General features: G+C 45.5%; 1 protein-coding gene across 3 annotated transcripts in view; it reads right to left on the bottom strand.

Moving 5' to 3' along the window:
• Positions 1 to 14,764, bottom strand: part of LOC144170484 (adhesion G protein-coupled receptor L3-like) — a 77,701-nt gene extending 62,937 nt beyond the window's left edge. For 2 of the 3 annotated variants that reach the window (XR_013322621.1, XM_077700320.1), the window contains exons 1-3: positions 14,418 to 14,763; positions 4,726 to 4,915; positions 3,007 to 3,122 (exon numbers count right to left, since the gene is read on the bottom strand). Coding sequence is in view for 2 of the 3 variants with exons in the window: in XM_077700320.1 (XP_077556446.1) it covers positions 3,007 to 3,122; positions 4,726 to 4,915; positions 14,418 to 14,556 (445 nt within the window). In the remaining variant the exon portion in view is untranslated. Of the gene's footprint in view, positions 1 to 3,006; positions 3,123 to 4,725; positions 4,916 to 9,160; positions 9,250 to 14,417 lie in introns of all 3 variants that reach the window. The other variant, XM_077700321.1, reaches the window with a different exon arrangement.
• Between the last annotated feature and the right edge of the window lie 3,420 nt (positions 14,765 to 18,184).

The following is an 18,184-nucleotide window of genomic DNA, read 5'->3' on the forward strand; positions in this document are numbered from 1 at the left end:
GCTGTTAAAGTGTTAAAGTGTATGGTATAGGCCAGTCCGGGAAGCAATAATAGTGATACATGACAAGACTGGAGATTTGCACAGAGTAAAGGAGGAAGATATGGAAGCCAATATGCTTGCATTGAGCGATAATAAACAAGCCAGACATTTTCACTTTGCGCAAATCAAGATTAGCTCAGTGTCAGTAATTGTTCGAATTGGGTAAGTGTTCAGCGCAGTCTATATGCAGGATGTTGTGGCCTGTAATTATTGTAGCCAATTCTCACGTTTATTTTATGGCCTTAGGGAGTTGCTGTATATTTCGTGAGGAGCTGTTATGCAAAAGAAAGTTTATTTCTGTTTATGGTTACGACAAAATGCATGATAATCAAAAGGAGCATTTGCAAGCAAGCAAAATATTTCGAACACGTCAATTCGTGTTTCGGTTGCCATTTTTATTTCAAAAGCTAAACAACAGGTTTGGCTGAAAGATTCTAGTGTAATATATGCACGTTTTCAAGCTTCTTCCTCTGTGTGTGAGTGTACTCTTTCCTTATTGTTATTCCTCTGGATTTTGTAAAGACATCGATACTGTTAAAACTTCCTTTGTCTAACTCAGACGCATCATGGGCCTGATTTCACGTGTTAGTCTCGCCTCGTCAGGCTTTTGCTTAAGCTATAAGCTACGAACCGTAGCTAACACCTCCCACACTTCACAACTCTTATTAAAAAGTTACAGATTTCTTCAACGACCATTATAAGAGAATACGAGTACATTCTTTATGCGCGACATGTTTGAAGCTGGGTTGAGCGAGTTTTATACCCAGGATTTATACATGTCCTCTGAATCTTTTGGAGCACTCATTGACACTTAGCTTATCGTTTCTGTTTCTACTGATCACGGATCACGAATAATCGCTGGACTGTTGTTTTTAATAAACCCTTTTTTCTTTGTCTCTCATCTCGGTCAGTCTGACACCCCCCACACACACACCAGTACTCGTTCTGGTGTCCAACCCTAAGTGTGAGAAATTACACCGGCTGGTGGACTTTCGCTTTCATTCTTAGCAATGAATTCATACATTCTGGTAAGACGGCCATTCAAGTTTGGGCTGATTACAGCGACGTTCGGCTGCAAGTGCTAGGTGGATGTGCGAGCGTGGGTACGGTGAGCAACGGCAGGAACAGCGGTGGTAATGTGAGCAGCGATCGCGTGCTGCGAAGCAGAACACTGCCGAAGGTCGTATCCAAGAAGCCTGCCGTAAGTGGCAGGCCAGACAAGATGACGCGTGTCGTGAAGCGAAAAAGCGCGAAGAGACCACACGGCTAAGAAAATTTAAAGGGACGTACGCAAGAGAGTGGATTCAGATTTAGTGGTGGATTTCGACATGTATTTAGGCAGGGATTCGGATTTAGTGGTGGAGTGCGCGATCGGTTGCCTCGCTCGTCTTGCGCACACGTTATTTCCCAACCGGCAGACTCATCGGAAAGTTCCCAACTTAGGGGCTCTTCACCGGCATGTCCTGCTTCACCAGGAACCGCATGTTGGCTCCAGATACTGTAGCTGTCTGTGAAAAACCACAATTTACAGCGTCGCTGGGCAACCACTTTCGCAGGTTGAAATGTTCTTGAATTTTTCTTATGTATGCAAAAATGAAAGTGTCTGCGTGTCGATGTTACCTGCATACGCTAAATAAAAGTTTTTTTTCTCTCTCTCTCGGCCGATGTCTGCGCATGTTGAAGATATCTAGGTGGTATATATTGTAACGAGAAGAGCAGCGCAGTCCGATGGTCATCACATACCGACGAAGACGAAAACGGTTGGCGTGGGGCATTGCTCGAGCTGTGATGCCCGAATTGTCAATAGGTCCTCAAGACCAACGCAGGAGATCATCCTCCGCTCCTTTACCATTTATGGCAAATAAACGTTTATACTACTTCTACTACTACATCCCTTTCTACAAATAGATCGTTTCAGCATCGCCCACGGTTCATGTCATCCGTCCTACCGCCTCGTAACAATATTATTCCGAAGCCTCCGCGGTGTTGCCCTTCAATACACCTGTGTCTACAATGCCTGAAACCCTACATTGTCTAGGAGTGAGAAATTGACTTTAACGATCCCGCTGTCGTACCATTTGCATTTCTGTAGGCAGCCCGAATTCCAAGCCAAAGCCACTTGGAGTATCAAACTTGAGATTACACTAAATAAAAAACGGGATCCGGCTGATGCAGAAAACAACAACAGCGGAAGAGAGTCACTGGATTAGTCTCCAAGGTATGCGCATTCGCTTTGGCAGTTCAGCGCAGGGAGATAACCGTGGTTCTTTGTTGTGGATAAAAGTTTTCAGGTCGGTCGATATGGGTTGCAAGGCGCCTCCCTCACTTATAATTGTGACGCAATGATGTTGAAAGCATTACTGTTTCGCACGTGTGTTTATTTATGAGACAAATGCAGGAACGTTCACTACATCTTTCATTATTGATATAGTCCATTGCCGGCTTTGTCTGACTTCTAACATGATTTGGACATCACATGTGCTTCATAGGTACGACTTTTTCTTACACAAACTGATAAGTGCAAATTAAGAGTACTACCGTATACGAACCAGTTGGTTCCCAGTGGTGTAATTCATACCGTTCAAAGCAACATCCGAACCTCAGTTTGTAAGAATACTAAAATCTGGATTAATCATGTGCCACACTTGATTCAGAAAAATTTTAAGTCACGAGACCTTGCTTCAAAGTATCATCGAAGCCGTTGATTGTGCGAGGTCCAACATTGTGCCTAAACGTCTGCAAAAATAATGACATTTGTGGCGATCAACAATTAGAGCATGTGATTGAAAGATTATTGCTAAATTTTTATTTCATTTTTTTAGTGGCGACTGATTTTCGAGCTCTACTTAAACCGCCGATTATTGCGTCCTGGAATTTGTTGTGGAAACATTTCCACGCCTTTTCGATAAATTTTGGTGTACATCGGTCTTTTCTTGTCTGTCTAACCAACATAAAACTTTGAGTTACCTTCACACACAGCAACTGCATCTGAGGTGGTAGAGTTCTTGGGGACCAACGTTGCGTATTCGTGCAGGACTTGCTCATCGCACTGACTCCGTCTTAGTAGCTGGGCTCCTCTCGCTCTTGTAGGAAAGGCAGCATAAAAAAAGCAACAAAATTTTTCTGGTATGGGTTGGAACCACAAAGAAAACCAATAATTAAAATGTCAAAAACCTGTTAGAGTGATAAGTATTGAAAATATGAAGAATTATTTAAAAGATGACCGATAATTTCGAAACCCTGGGTTTAAAAGATAAGTCATTATACTCTTGTGAATGTGAATGAAGAGAGTTTACCACATGACACAGAGGTAATACGGAATTTTGAACGCAGGTACAAATTCATTTCTCGCAAAATGATGACTTATGCCTGTGAAACTCGGCCTAACGTTAGAGCCGTCTGAGCGGCCGGTTGTTATATAATGTTTGTTAGCACACTTACGTATGTTTCCTGTGACCACACTCCGTTTCTTAATACCCCTTTACTGACAGAGGACGGGAGTTCTTGGAATATTTACAATGTCACAATGAAATAATTACAGCAATTAAATGGAACACGGCGTAATGACACAGTCAATCTATCGACATATTGTCGTATAATTGTGTTGTGAAATTTTAAAACTATCGCGCTGGTCATTTAGTGAAACACTAACAATATTTTTTCACATATTTCAACCGGTATTATTTCTTGATAAAAACCAAATCGATACATCATTGAGCCGAACATTACGGAATCCGAAACAACACGCCATTCCCTCCGAAATCTGGACATGCCGTTCGGAAGTTCGTTAGGGCTAAGCCCCAAAGGTATTTTTAGGCATTTGTAGAAGGTACAGATATCAGCAGAAACCGGTTCGGTATTGACGAAAATCTGCACCATAATCAGGGATTTGTTTAAACAAAATTTATCCCGTTTAATCCTACAGTGGTTTTCCTTGAAAACCCAGCCCCTAAACCCCTGTTAGGGATGTACTCTCCAATTTTCAAGTGTCTACGCCTGGCAGTTTCGAATGAGAGTTGACATGAACCATCTGACCCTTAGATTACTAGATCAGTCGGGAACCTCCTTCCCTCTCTCTTTCTGTCTCTCTCTCTCTCTCTATATATATATATATATATATCAGCGTCCTACTTAGGTGCACTGCAAGACGAAGACCTCTCCATCGGAATCCAACTGCTCCTCTCCTGCTATGCTCGAGTCAATCGTTTGCCTCCGAATTTTCTTATTTCTTCTCTCCATCGAGTTATTGGACTTTCCCTTCTTCTAGACATGTATTTCGGTATCCACTTTGTTACCCTGGTGATCCACCGGCTGTCTTTTTGTCTCTCTACATGGCCAACCCGAGTCCATTGGCCCTTAATTTGAACTTAGATATCATCTGCTCGAGTTTGTTCCCTGATCCAAGAAGCTCGTTTCCTGTCCCTTAGTGCCCTCCTGTCATTCTTCGTTCCATAACCCGTAGAGCCCACCTACGTTTGCTTTCCTGTTGTTTAGTCAGTCTCCAAGTTTCGGCTCCATACGTCATTACCCGCAAAACGCATTTGTTGTACATTCTTTTTTTAGGGACAGTGCTTGTTAACTTATTCTGGTATTTTGATTGCTTCACACACCACACACAAACGCATTTTCTGTGGCCCTCCTGCTTGCCTTTTTGTCCCGTTAGCCGAGAGGCCAATCTTCACATACCCGTCGTCCAGAAAGAGCGCTTCGAGTGCGAAAACTTTCATTAGTATGCAGGAACGGCTGAAGTCTGTCGTATGTCTGCTCGGCATGTTCATGTAGTACTGGCCGCACACTGCCTCGACGTCACTGGGACTGGCGTGCACAGAACCAAGCAGTGCGCAGAACATCCGCAGCGGCGGGTTCTTGAATTCATCTGCAAGCAAAACAAACTTGAGGTGAGTGTGGTCTGGTTAGGATCTATAAACTCACCCTAGTACTCATATACATGTAACCCTATAGCCGGCACTGGGTTCGGGTTTCGGCTAGAGCGCTGGGTTCCGCTAGACCTTGACGAGTCTGTAGGGATGGTGCAAAATGTTATCTCAGAATGTGACGTTTCCTAGGCCAAAAGCCATAGTTTGTATTCACGTGAGTACGTCACAGTACATCTTCACCCTCATTTACGTCATTGCGTTATTGCTCTTTATCCTCAGCATCGGAAGGAGTGGTCATGTCACTATAGGACATTCCTTATCAAATCTACTGCGAGTCAATAAGGGGTTGAACAAGAACCGAGAAAAGTGTCCCCTGTGCTGTGATACCCCTCAAGCCCGAGGGAGAACAGAGAAAGCAGCCTGACAGTGAGCTTGACTTATTACTCCATATGAACAAGAGATTGACGAAAATGGGCAAAGGAAGCGAACATGCAAGGGCGCATACGAACAATAACAAGCGCAAATAAACACACAGAAACTGACGGACGCGGGTATGCGCATAGCACAAGCGCAGTAATAAAGTTAAGGCAAATGGTCAGAGTTTTGTTCAGGTCGGAGCAATAGAGAAACGGCACCAAGACCCTTGTAGTCCGTGTCACCATGGCAGTTGAGTGTAATGGACCGATCACGTCACTAAGTTTCGGGGACGTATCAGCACGGCGCACCCGAAGTTACCTTCATGGTTAGCCAAGAATTATCAAAACGGGGACACGCACACAGCACATGTTCAATGTCCTCACGAACAGTGCAAGCGTGACAGTGAGGGGAGGCAACTCGGCGCGTACTGTGCAAGTAGTGGTTGGTAAAAGAGACGCTGAGGACAATGCGGTGAACAATTGCTTCGTCACGTTTTTCCAAGCCACACACAATTCGGAAAGTGCCGGCGGAATCAATTCTATACCGCGGCTGATACTTTTTTTATCTGCCTGTCCATATTGATAGTCTAACTGCCGCGCCACAGAGTACGCAGGCGTTCCTGAATAGTCGAATGAATGGAATGGGGTGATGACGCTAAAAGGGTGCAGCGAGCCCAAGAAGCCGGATGACTCAAGGGGTCCTGGAATGAGGACTCTTCCCCAGGGCTGACTACTTCAGAGACACATTTATTCCTCCTCCCCCTCCTAGAATGATTGTGGGCTGCGCAAGCTGTTTGATCTGCCACCACATTCTCAATCACCCCACAACGTCAAGGTAGCCTAAGTAGCACTACCTCATGAGACAGGCTGGTAGTGTGTGTAAGCAGTGTGTATTTCGTGGGCCAGTTTTTCCCGCGGAAATTAGGCTAGTTGCGGAAGCTACAGCGATTAGTGTGATAATCCGCCCCACACAAAAGCTTCTATACTGCGAAGCAGAGCGCATAGCAGCAAGTTCTGAGGTCGTCGACGTTTTGTGGCATAACCTGACCGCAATTGTCTTCCGCGTCGATGAAATCCTGATTCCCACCAGAGATGATGTGGCCATCACATATGCAATGGTCTTGTTGGGAATACTGCAAAAGAAAAAGAAGTGGCCACTGGCAGCTGTCTCCTAGCATCATCATCATCGTGCAGTTCGCCATTAAAGAGCACTCACGTCCCGCGACCCGCGCCTCTGTTTCTTCAACAAAATGGGGACGTGATGAGGATTGAAGAGATTACACAGCTGAAGACCGGAGTGTGTGGACCGCCATACAACGATGAACGTGAGTGACACGGCTGCGATGGCACTTGACTGCTACCGCTGAACACTGACCGCAGGCGGACGCGACGACCCAACGATGAATTGAGGGATCGCCCAGCGACTGCCGATCCGACGCCCTCAAGAACGATACGAACTCTTAACGAACGCCTAGGCAACCAGCGAAAAGAACGGCTTCTATTTTCTGCCTACCATAAGCATCGACGACCCACAGACATAAACGACGCCTCGCGCAGACATGGCGGGCCTGTACAAACGGCGACGGCTCATCTGATACGAAGTCGCCGCATGTATCGACGACATTAAATCGTAAATGTGTGCCGAGCCACCATCAATCGGTAAGCTGAATCACCATATGAAAAACCTGATTGAAAGTCATGCAATTTTGAAAAAACTGGACAGTGAAATGGAAGAGCTTGTGGACCTGGATAATTAACGCGAGAATATGAAACCGCAGATGAATTCGAAACTTTTATCGTGCTGACGAAATTTAGAATGGACCAATTGGTCCTGCAGTTGAAAAAGTATTTTTTGAATGGGATCATACCAATACCCCTCAAAAACGTGAAGGCATGTCAAACAACATGACACGGCAGGTAGGTCAGTAACGCTCTCAACAAAAAGAGCGTATCGGTAGCACCTCCCAAAGGAGCTGGTAAGGAGCCGGAGATCACCCAACGAGCTTTGTCTTCGAGACAAGTAACTGATGCATTATTGCAAAACAGGAGGTAACCATTTCTGCTGAGGGCCCGGGTGACCTAACGCCTTTTATGACGCCAGCCCTCTGAACGATTAACTGGCTTGGTTACCTTCAATAAAAATGGCGAGTCATTAGAGTGACGACAAGGCCGTGTAGACACCTAAAACATTATCGAATTAGCATGGTTTTTTTAATGGAGGCGAAAAGCAAGAACGCCCGTGTGTACAAGATTTCGGCGCACGTTAAAGATCCCCATGTGGTCAAAATTAATCCGGAGCCCTCCACTACGGTGCGCCTCATCGCCTGCGTTGCGTCGGCGCGTTAAACCCTACAATCAATCAATCAATCAATCAATCAATCAATCAATCAATCAATCAATCAATCAATCAATCAATCAATCAATCAATCTAATTAGCATGGTTTTTGTGGCACCACATAAAGTTCGGTGCTCAACGAACAGGACAAAACGGGAACAACGAACCAATTCGTAAGCATCTATTATCGGCCGAGCACCAGACTCAGCCATGGAGGAGCCATCATGTGCACGTCACCATCGCAGTAGCATGAGTTCGAAGGGGATTAGTTTGGTCAAAGCAAAGTGCGAAACACCTTTGAAAACTGCAACGTCGAAAGCGCAAGCTGTGGAGCCGGCGAAACCAGATGGCCTTATCAAAATCATATCCAAGTACCCTAAACAAAACTCCAGCAAAATGCATGACCAACTGCCGACTAACTGCAACAATAAGGAAAGAAACAGCACCACGGAGAAGGATCGCTGTGCGCGCAGAAACAGCCAGCCGCTACCGGAATGTCTCCAAAATCACAGAAGCCATCCGTCGCGGAATGCATGTGAAGCTTGCAGCAGCGCTGACATGCCGTTGTCCAAGGCCGACATTGACCTTCACAAGCCGCTTACCCTGGTCTGATTCTGCTGAAAGCACGTGCTCCAAACGGCTGAAACATCGATGAAAGCAAAAGTATGATCTAGCACGGTGCGGCTACTACGAACACGAAATTGATCGTTATCCCAATGAACTGGTGCCAGTTCATTAGAACTTTAGAACTGGTGCTAGCAAACGCCAAGAAACGTTAGAATTATGAAAGAAAACACAACCGCTTTGTCAACCGGAAGCGCGTGACCAAAAGTGAAAGCCAGTTAGACAAAGATTACGGTGAATTCACTGTTAACGGCGAATTTAAGGTGGCGATAATACGGCCCAAAATTTGGTCTTTATAACACCTTTGAAGAAATCAGAGAAGCCGCTCTCCTACCACCGGCGGAGCAGCTGGGAAAACAAAATCGGGACAGGCAATAATACATGACAGTCCCCCTAGGAAAAATAAACCACTCAAAGCTATGACGAACATGTCACTGATACGACGATACCGATTAAAAACTGTCCCCTGTCAGATAACATGGATCCAAACCAATAAAAACATAGGCGACGTGGAAGAATGAAATTACTTCGGGGAAAGTTCCACAAGCATGAATACACAGTATAGAACGACTCCGGTATGTACAGAAGTATGAGGCAGCAATTCTCGTAGTTGACTACTGCGGGCACCTTTGTGATTTTATCACCCTCCTACACACAGGAATAGAAACAACGGAAATCGGAGCCATCCTCTTGGCAAAGCGATACCCGCAACTATCGAATAGAAGAGTAAACAGCATTACAGACTTTCAGAGGGCATTAAACTGCTGCAGGCAGAATACCTAAGCGCTTGGCTAAGATAATCACATCCACAATGAAGAAAGTTAACATTACAATTTCAATTTCAATTTATTTCGGACATCAATACATACATGTACTTGTGTCCACGAGGCATTGCAAAAGGAGACTCGTACGTCTCCTGACGCGGCCTCCGCCCACCTGGACACCCTAACACGAGGCTCTGGAAGAGAACAAGGCACCGACCAAGTGGCACGCGAACTCACCTACGCTGCTTCTTGCGACCACGACTACCACACTCCCTTCCCGAAAAAAAAGAACGTCTTCTCGTCCTACGCCTAGGAACACAATCGTTGTCTGTGCCACAAGGGATACTCAGTGCACAGCAATCGCAAACACTGCGCAAGATAAAGCAACACAGGTGTCAGAAAATCTATATCGGCAAAGAGGTTCGGTGGAATGATCAGCCATTAACGTAAGACTGTACTAAATGCGGGGAAAATACACACGGTTCAACGCAACATAGCTACGTCCACAGGTCTGCTCGGAAAAGACCAACTCGAACATGACATATTCCACTTCATGGGAGCCAGCTTTGAGAAGCTCGTTGCCTCTAGATAAGCGTGGGTTGATTGAGAGGATGAAGGAAGGAGCTGCTGCACCTGGGGCCCTGGACTTCATATTCAACCATTGAGCTCCCTTCCATCTCTTCCTTCCCTTCTCCTAAACTTCAACTATTTTTTTCTCAACAAATATCTCTTTCTGTCTCTCTTTCTCTCTTTCTTTTAGCAAAAAAACCAAAAGCATTCATCCCACCCAGACTTTTTGAGAACTAACCTCTTGAAACGCTCATACTGTCGCCTTCTCGCTCAAACCGACCAACACCCCGCAGCCGAAACCTTTCATGCCGAAATCTTAAGCCATACCAGCGTAAATGGCCTCTGTCTCTTTTAGCCATGCCGGGTAAAAACCCTTGCGGCTAGTCTTTCTTCGATAACCTTCAGTGCTCCGAAAGCATACATCGTAAAAGCAGCCACTCTGTTCCAAAACGAGTAATGATACTTCGTCGTACATTTCGAGACCCAAACGGAGATATCTGCAAATGTTTGTTTCGTATTCTTGACAGGAGCATTGAAGGACTCGGGTGACGGTCAACAGCTTCACGACGCCAGTTGATATCAAGGTTACATAAAGCGAGCGACTTTGGGGCGACTGGCAAACACTTGAGGGCGACATGATAACGCTCCATTGAGGAAACGTATCAGTGCAAGCGTTACATGTCACCGCAGAAATCGCTCTCTTGCCACTACTCCACAACCTCGTCTATCAGGCATCCCTTCGTGAAGACTTCCTTAGTCCATCCCTGCCACCTTTTCGCGCCGTGATCAATTCGTAAAAACAGAATGCTTCACGTGCTGCACAGTAAATCATGCCAGATCGCTCATACCGCACACAATAACTGAATAAGATACATTCTTCCCTTATTTTGTAACGCGGGTTTATTGAAGGGCACAAGGCCGGAGATGAGTTTGGAGGAGGTTCTCGCTGAAGCAGCGGAATCGGGGCAGCCAAGCTGATAACGACAACGCTGCAGGCTGCGCGCTCGCTATACGTGGGTCTTCCCCGGGATTCTGCTTGCGTACTCTGGCACAGCTTGAATCCTTTGGCTTGAATCTCTCTCGTTGTTACGATTTATTAATTGATTTATTTACGAAACCTTACAGGCTCCTAAAAGCATTGAGCGAAGTGGTAGTGAATACAGAACTATTAAAAGAAATATCAGAGCGAAACCAAAGATAAAATGCAAGGCAACAGAGCATAAAGCAGCTATAGATTGTTACATTGCGTAAGAAAACGTGAAGACATGTGCATTCTGTAACTCACACAACAACGTGAAGATAGCTACAATTTTTTTACAAAAAGGACGCTCATAACCAGTAAAAAATAACACACTTACGCCCAAGCAAAAAAAAAGAACATGGAATGACAGGCTTCCAAAGGCTGTTTAGAGGACTGTTGCATGGCATGCTAAAAGATGTTTGGAGCCTTCAAAGATGGTGTTCCCTGGCTTAGGAAGAAGAGATGTTCCGTCCGGATTTTCCGAAAGTCGTAAGGAGCAGGAATACGAACTCGCCTTATTCTTGGTCAGCTGCCTCGTTCCCTCCTAGACCCTCACACTCGTGTGGTCATATGAGCTTGGGAACTTTGTTCGTTGTGGCCGGAGAATCTTTCTGAAGCGTTTAGGTATTCTGCCTGCAGCCAACAGTCTTATGGTCTTTTAAAGTCCGTAATGACGTTGATTTGAGAGTTGCACTAGCGAATCGGCAAAGCGTGTCTCCAATTATCGCTTCCTCTGTTCCTGAGCATAGGACACGCCTGCCTCGGTAGTACACTACGACCATTGCTGCCTTTGTAATTCTGTACGTCTAAGTCCATGTAGGCAGTGTTCTCGTGGCTTTTGAATCTTCCTTGTCAGAATGCCATGCTGGCTACTCGCCTGTCCCGGTGCAGGTTTCGATCCATGTTTTCTTGTAGGGGAGCGTTTTATAGCAGGTCACGAGATAGTGACATGTCAATCACGCCATCCAGTCCTTTTTTTTTTATCCGAAGAAGCGCAAATATTCCCCAGACCGGCCTATTTTGTTCCTGCTTTTATTACGCGCTACATTCGTACAAAGAGAATGGCTTATGTGGCTCCTTCATCGCTGTTATTAAGGCATAATAGGACGAATTGTTTGTTATTCATGACAATTTGGGGTTGAGTGATGCCCAATATGCTGACAAAAATTGCCCCTGTCGAAGTAAAGAAAGCCATTGACCATTGAACGTATCCGGCCAAGTGAACATTGAAAATTGTTAATAGCGATTTTTCGGTTTTCATTTTTCTAGATGCGGAAATATTTTGACAGCATTTTGACGAAAAAAAGTTCTTCCTACGTGGTGTCCTCCAAAATTCACATAGGACATGTAAACCCATCCGGTGTTTCCGATGCAGAAATTCAAAAGGCTACTTTTGTGTACAGTAAAGCCCGCTATATCGAACACGGATATATCAAATTATTGCCTATATCGAACCCTTGTATAATTCTGATAAAAATTACATGCATTTAAATCTTTTTATATCGAACGCGATTTTGCTCACAATGGATATATCGAACTCTCCCGCGCGGGATTAGGCATGCGGCAGGCTTTCCCGCCATACATCGGCGCGCAGTGGTGGCGCGGCTGTCGCTTGCGACTCCCGCGCGAGCTCGGGTGCGTCCAAACTAGCCGTGGCAGAGTGCAGGCCGTTGGAGCCGTACGCGCCACATTGGGCGCTGCGGGCAGCGGTGTCTCCGAACGTCAAGTCGGCGCCACTAGCTACGCGCACTTCCTCGGTTCGCTGGGTTCGCCATTGTTCGCTTGTATCCATGCTTGTCTTCGATCTGTCGAAGACGCCGAGGACTTCGTACTGCTTCCGAGCAAGAGCGAAACCGCCGCTGCCGTGGCCCTGCTATAGCAGGGCCATGGCAGCGACGGCAGTATTGCCGTATACGTATACGGCGATACTGCAGTGCCATTGAGGACAGCGGTCTTGTGCTTGTCGACTCTTTAGAAACCGTGGAGCAAGCAGTCACCAGCAACGCGTTGCGCTCCAAGAATCAGGCTACACTCACGCAGTTCTTCCGCCCCAATAAATTATTGTTTTCTTTCCGAGAAAGGGTCGTATCAATTGCGAACTGCAGGGTGCTAAGAGCTCAGCGTTAGCTCGTGACTCCATTGGCAAGATTACTCTCATACTATACGTTTTTTTTGCTTCACTTTCTATATTGAATTTCCGCTATATCGAACTATTTTACAATCCTCGCGCTGTCCGGTATAAGCGGGCTTTACTGTATAACACAAGCACGCCTTGGTTTGGGGGTATTTGCAGGTCCATTAAGGGTTGTGTCACGTATAATTTTTTTTCAAGACATTGTTTATCGATGCAAACGATAAATTTATTTCTTCCCAGGTGTAACCCACCCGGCTTCTACAAAACCCAAGTCGAAAGCTGAAACTGAAGCCGTAACGAAACCGAAACTGAAAGCCTTTCAACCTTCACGTTTGCATTGTATGATGATGTGTGTCATTCCAACAAAGGCGACAGAGACACACATAATATATTGACTCAAGTTTGCGTAGAACCTGGCTTCTCCACAACGAAAGATGGCCTTACAAATAATCTGCAGCGCACTACGAAGGCGTCTTTTCTGGACATTAATACTGCAAACCAAGCCAGAAAAAAACGATGAGGTACTACACAAGCGAAATCAGAAAATAGCAAGACCCAATACGGAATTAGCTACAAATAAGAGAAACTTTACCTCCCCCGATCATTTTAAGGGAGCACTGCCGTCAATTAAAAAATTTTATTGATGATTTTCGCAGAACATATATTTTTGCAATTTATTTTAACGCAGACGCTCCTAACATCTTACCACTAAAGCGCTTCTTGTGAAACTGGGCAGTCTTTTTTCTCACATTATTGGGCGTGCAATGAACATCAACAAAAAAATCGTGCCACAAATATTAATATGGCTGCCTTTTTGCACCAAGGCGCACCAAATGGAAACGCAGATTTTTCTGGTTACTTCATAACTGTTTTACGAGCATTCGCCTGATTTCATTTATTTTGGTTCATTGTACAAGCCAAAGCTTCACCTATATGAGTTTGAAAATTTTTGCTTTTTTTCCCGAAATGACTAGTTACGAGTGCTGGTGTGATACACCTTTAATAAAACAGCAACTGAAAAAATATATACTTGATAAGGATCGTACGGGTTAAAAAGTGTGTGAAAACGAACATGCCCGTGCGTTCGACATTTCGCGCATGTTAAAATTCCCGAGGTGGTCATAATAATCCGGAGACCTCCGCTACGGAGCGATACATCACCTGTGTAGCGCTGGAGTGTTAAACCTCACAATCAATCAATCACTCAATCAATCAATCAACCAATCAATCAATGAGTAAAAAGTGTGCTTTATGATGCAGACCACTAATATGTGTTGATCTTTTTTCAAAAAAAATTTCCCCAGCACTTGGCCCTACACCTTCGGTACTAGGAAGTCTCTGAGCTCGGACATGCTGTGCTTAGCCTTCTACAAAGCCTTTTGGAATGGCCTAAGTCCGTTGTTGCGTGATGCCTACACGGAAGCGTATGAGGAGAAAAGATTTTTACCGTCTCTCTCAAGATACCTAAAACAGATAAAATTACGAAATCAAAAAGTCAGAGCATAGGCCCGTCTAGTTGGCCACCCACGGCGGAGCTATCGGTTAATTGTTATGCCGCAATATTTCATGCGAGAACGAAACAGATAGTCCAGCTGCCAGAAAGGCGGAAAGCTCACACCCCATGGATTTTTACTCACAACATTTAAAGTACGGATCCACTTGAGCACTGTCCTGCCGAACAGGTAGTACCGGAGCTGGCATGTGTAATTCCCAACCGGCAGCCGTCCCCACTGAAGGTGGTGCCAAACACACGAGCAGGAAAAATACTTCACGCATTCTTTACAATTTAAACGCCAGAGGGCCGGAACTGTTCACTGTCTTGCAAGGGTGCACGCAGCAGTATCGCTTGACCGTGGTCGTAAATACGTATACCGGTCGCTATGTCACTCCCTGGACCCGAAAGAGTCGCCTAACTTGAGTGGATTGGGGCTTCGCCCGTGTACTCGCAGCTAATCTCAGCAATATCACTTCACTTTATCTCCGTAGATTTAGAGGGGCGCGACGCCAGCCGACGAGCGCTGTGGAAGGAAGCGGAGGCAGCCGCGTATTCGTCATCGCCCTTTCTGTTGCCGATATCAGATAAGCGCTGTAAAGCCCAGAGGCGATCGCTTTCATGGCGCCGCAGAATCTGCTCAGGAAACGTGACCGCTGTAGGTCCTAGATGGTGGTGGGCGCCAACTTTGAGTGGATGCGGTGGGACAGCAAAGGCCACGGCTGATGCAAGGTGCACCTTGAGAACTTCGACACGACTAGCCTTCAGCCCAAACACGTAGCGCCCTGCATTTTCACTAAAATGCACAATTAGCGGAGTTAAAGACACGCAATCGTTATAATAAGTGGTCGGAAGTCGTTTAAAAATGAATAAATGAAGTTACAGGCTACTCAACGAATTCCTCTGGAACTCATATCTGTTTACGCGCTTTAAATTATCTATTTACTGCCAAATCATTCATGCGCCTCTTTTTCCACTGGACGGACCATGTTTGTTCGCTAGAATAAAGCTCGAGTCCTTCCAATTTTCATTCAGGGGCCCTATTCTCGACTTCACAAATTCCCGGGGAATTGGGAAATTTGCCGGAAGTCTTTTCTGATTGGCTTTCAATTTTGGTCCCGTGCTTCCGGTTGACAAAGCGGTTGTGTGTGCTGTCGTCATTTTGACGTTTCATGAAGTTTACGGGCACCATTTCTAAAGTTTTCCTTATCTCCCTTTACTGAAAGCACATAATTCTTTGCCGGCAATGAAAAACTAGACTAAATTCACCGGACATGACAACGTAGGACTGTCTTTGCTATTCAACAACAAAACTGCTTGTAATACACGCCCTCTCTGTGATTGGCTCAGAAGGCGTGACGTAATTTAAACAGTTGGTGAGAGCGATCACGTCACACATTGGCAACTTCAGCCTGCGTAAAAGTGACGTAATGTTGCGTAACAGCTTGAAAATGGCGGCTGCTTTTGCCGCGAAATAGGGCAAAAAATTTAGCCGACCTTCGGCACGGCGAAATGTCCGAGAATTTGCAGAAGGCGCAGTTTCGCATGACGCGTGTCTTAAAGCATGTTTTCTACCGAAAGAAATAATGGTTTCGACTGTTTCCAAGTCAAATGACGTGCAGTATTTTGCATTTATATGTTTGGCAATAAAATAAAAATCAATTTTTTTTGGTAACCGCAACATAAGAGGGCAGTACAAGCCTCTCCATAACAAAGAGAACCCAATGCATGGCATTTGTCCACCCTCGTCCTAGTAAGCTGCTAGGTCACATGGTCGAACTCAAGAGAAAAATAACAAAGTAAGTCTTTTGTTTATTAGAGCGGTGATTGAAGTCGAGCTTTGCGAATGAGTGAATCGGCGACATCGGTGCGCTCCGCGGTTATCAGGCGTAGCGCTTCGCTTCTCTTATGTGTCATACAAGCGATTGTCGCGGCAGTCTTTTTCTGTGATCACTCCATAACTTGTAACATAGAAGCAGACGATAGCGTGGCGGCGGTGGCGGCCGGGAAGGTGATAACGCAACAAAGCTCGCATCGAAGCAGAGAGCCCAACTACGTTGTTAAAAGCGATTGAAAGAAATAAATAGATAGGGTAAAAAATTATTTGATGTTTTTTTAGCATCTGCCTTTCGGTGGCTTTTGGATCAACCTTACTCGATCGCCTTGTGGTGTTGACGCCAATTTTGACCCGCAGAAATGTGTTTCTCTTGCCAGCCTCAGCTACCGTTTTAATTTGTCTAGTACGTGCCAAGTGTTTTTATATATTTTATGGGCAATATTAGATACCTTGTTTGCGATCTTCATGAGTGAAGCGTTAAATTACACTGCATGTCGTCATAGCTATAGGTGCAACACGTCACTGATTGCTCACGTCGAACTTCCGTAAAACAACATGGCGAATTGCCTAGGAGTTTGTGCAGTCGAGAATACGGCCCCCGTAATCCAATTGGTTGGGATTCCAATCCAATCCAATCCAATCCAATGTTCCTCGCGCCTGCGCAGCGCGGCCCTTCAATGTCCACGCTAAACTGCTCAACCTCGGCCAGTATAGCTTACGCTACAAAATCTAGCCGTCTGGCCGCTCCTATCGTTCGGACTAGAGCGAAAAACAACGATTGTTGAGAGTTTCGTCGAACAAGAGCTGTGAAGAGCAAAGCGAAATAAACGAAACAAACTTGGAAGGCTGCGGTTGTTGCTATTCCCTTCTTCGTAACACATGCCCGCTTGGGTGACTTGCTCGCAATTGGGAGTTTTAAATTGGGGCCCGGTTTTAAAAATTCACAAATCTGTGAATTGTAAAAGTACAAGTTGTAGAATAGTGTTTGTCACGTGACACATGAACGTGACGGCACATGAGGACAGGTCCACAGCAGCCGCGCAGAACCCCGATTGTAGGGAGGCTGTGGTGTGTGCCAGTCTTTTTGCTGACGAGTTCACTACGAAATGAAAGAAACCAGTTGAAGTAATGCCAAAATTCAAAATTCATGCCAAAAGGAAAAAAAAAATGAAAGCGGGAAAAAATAAGCAAGTGCAATATATCAGTTAAGAATCATCGCAAGTACACTGTATTAATAAGTATCGCCAAGCTTTTTCCTTCAAATCACGTCAGTAGACTTGAATTCTCCTAGGAAATTTCATATCCAAAAGCGGACGGAGGGTTTCGATAACACCGAGCAGCAATTACTTTTAATGTGGCGCGTTTCCATCACCGGCTGCGTTTTTTTGCCAGTCGGCTTTAGTCACGTGGTTGCATTGTCTGCCACCGACCGCAGACGTGGGCAGAATCTGCTTCTTATGACGGCTAATTTCAAATAGAACGATCATATAAACGCCTAAAATAAGAAATGAACTTTGTTAGTGAAATACAGATTCATAAAATAAAAGCACAATAAAGTGAAGAAGTTGGATTTTCTTGCTCCCAGTAGCCACCAGTGCAGCAGTGGAGCGAGAGAACGCAGAAAAAATGCGCCACGCCCTCGTCGCGCCGCGCTGCCCTGGACCGGTTACGGCATCCCAAAAATCGGCAAATACCATGAATCGCATTTTTTAAGCGCTTGAACTCCACCTCGAAATATTATCACGTTACGTGAGCGTCGCTAGAGCTTGTGTCTTCCGAATTCCGCTCAATCTCGGGCCTTCTGGAATAGCACCCCTGGTCTGGGCACTAGGACACGGTTGCCTCGGTGGCAGCGAATGTGCCCACGCATCGGGACCCGCCACCGAAGCATAGCCTCGCTGTCCCTGATCCCCATCGCCACTGAAAAGCAAAATGTCTTCAGACACTCATGACACATGGCATTCCCAAAGATCTCCGCTCTGACCGGGGCTCTTTCCTCCCAATCCCTAACCAAGGACGAAGCTGGAGGATGGCGCCTGCTACAAACGTATTTCCTCGTCTCAGCATACTACACG

The sequence above is a fragment of the Haemaphysalis longicornis genome, unplaced genomic scaffold (genome assembly GCF_048455015.1).
Source record: "Haemaphysalis longicornis isolate Haplotype H1 unplaced genomic scaffold, Haemaphysalis longicornis Haplotype H1 scaffold_2, whole genome shotgun sequence".
Taxonomy (NCBI): Eukaryota; Metazoa; Arthropoda; class Arachnida; order Ixodida; family Ixodidae; genus Haemaphysalis; species Haemaphysalis longicornis.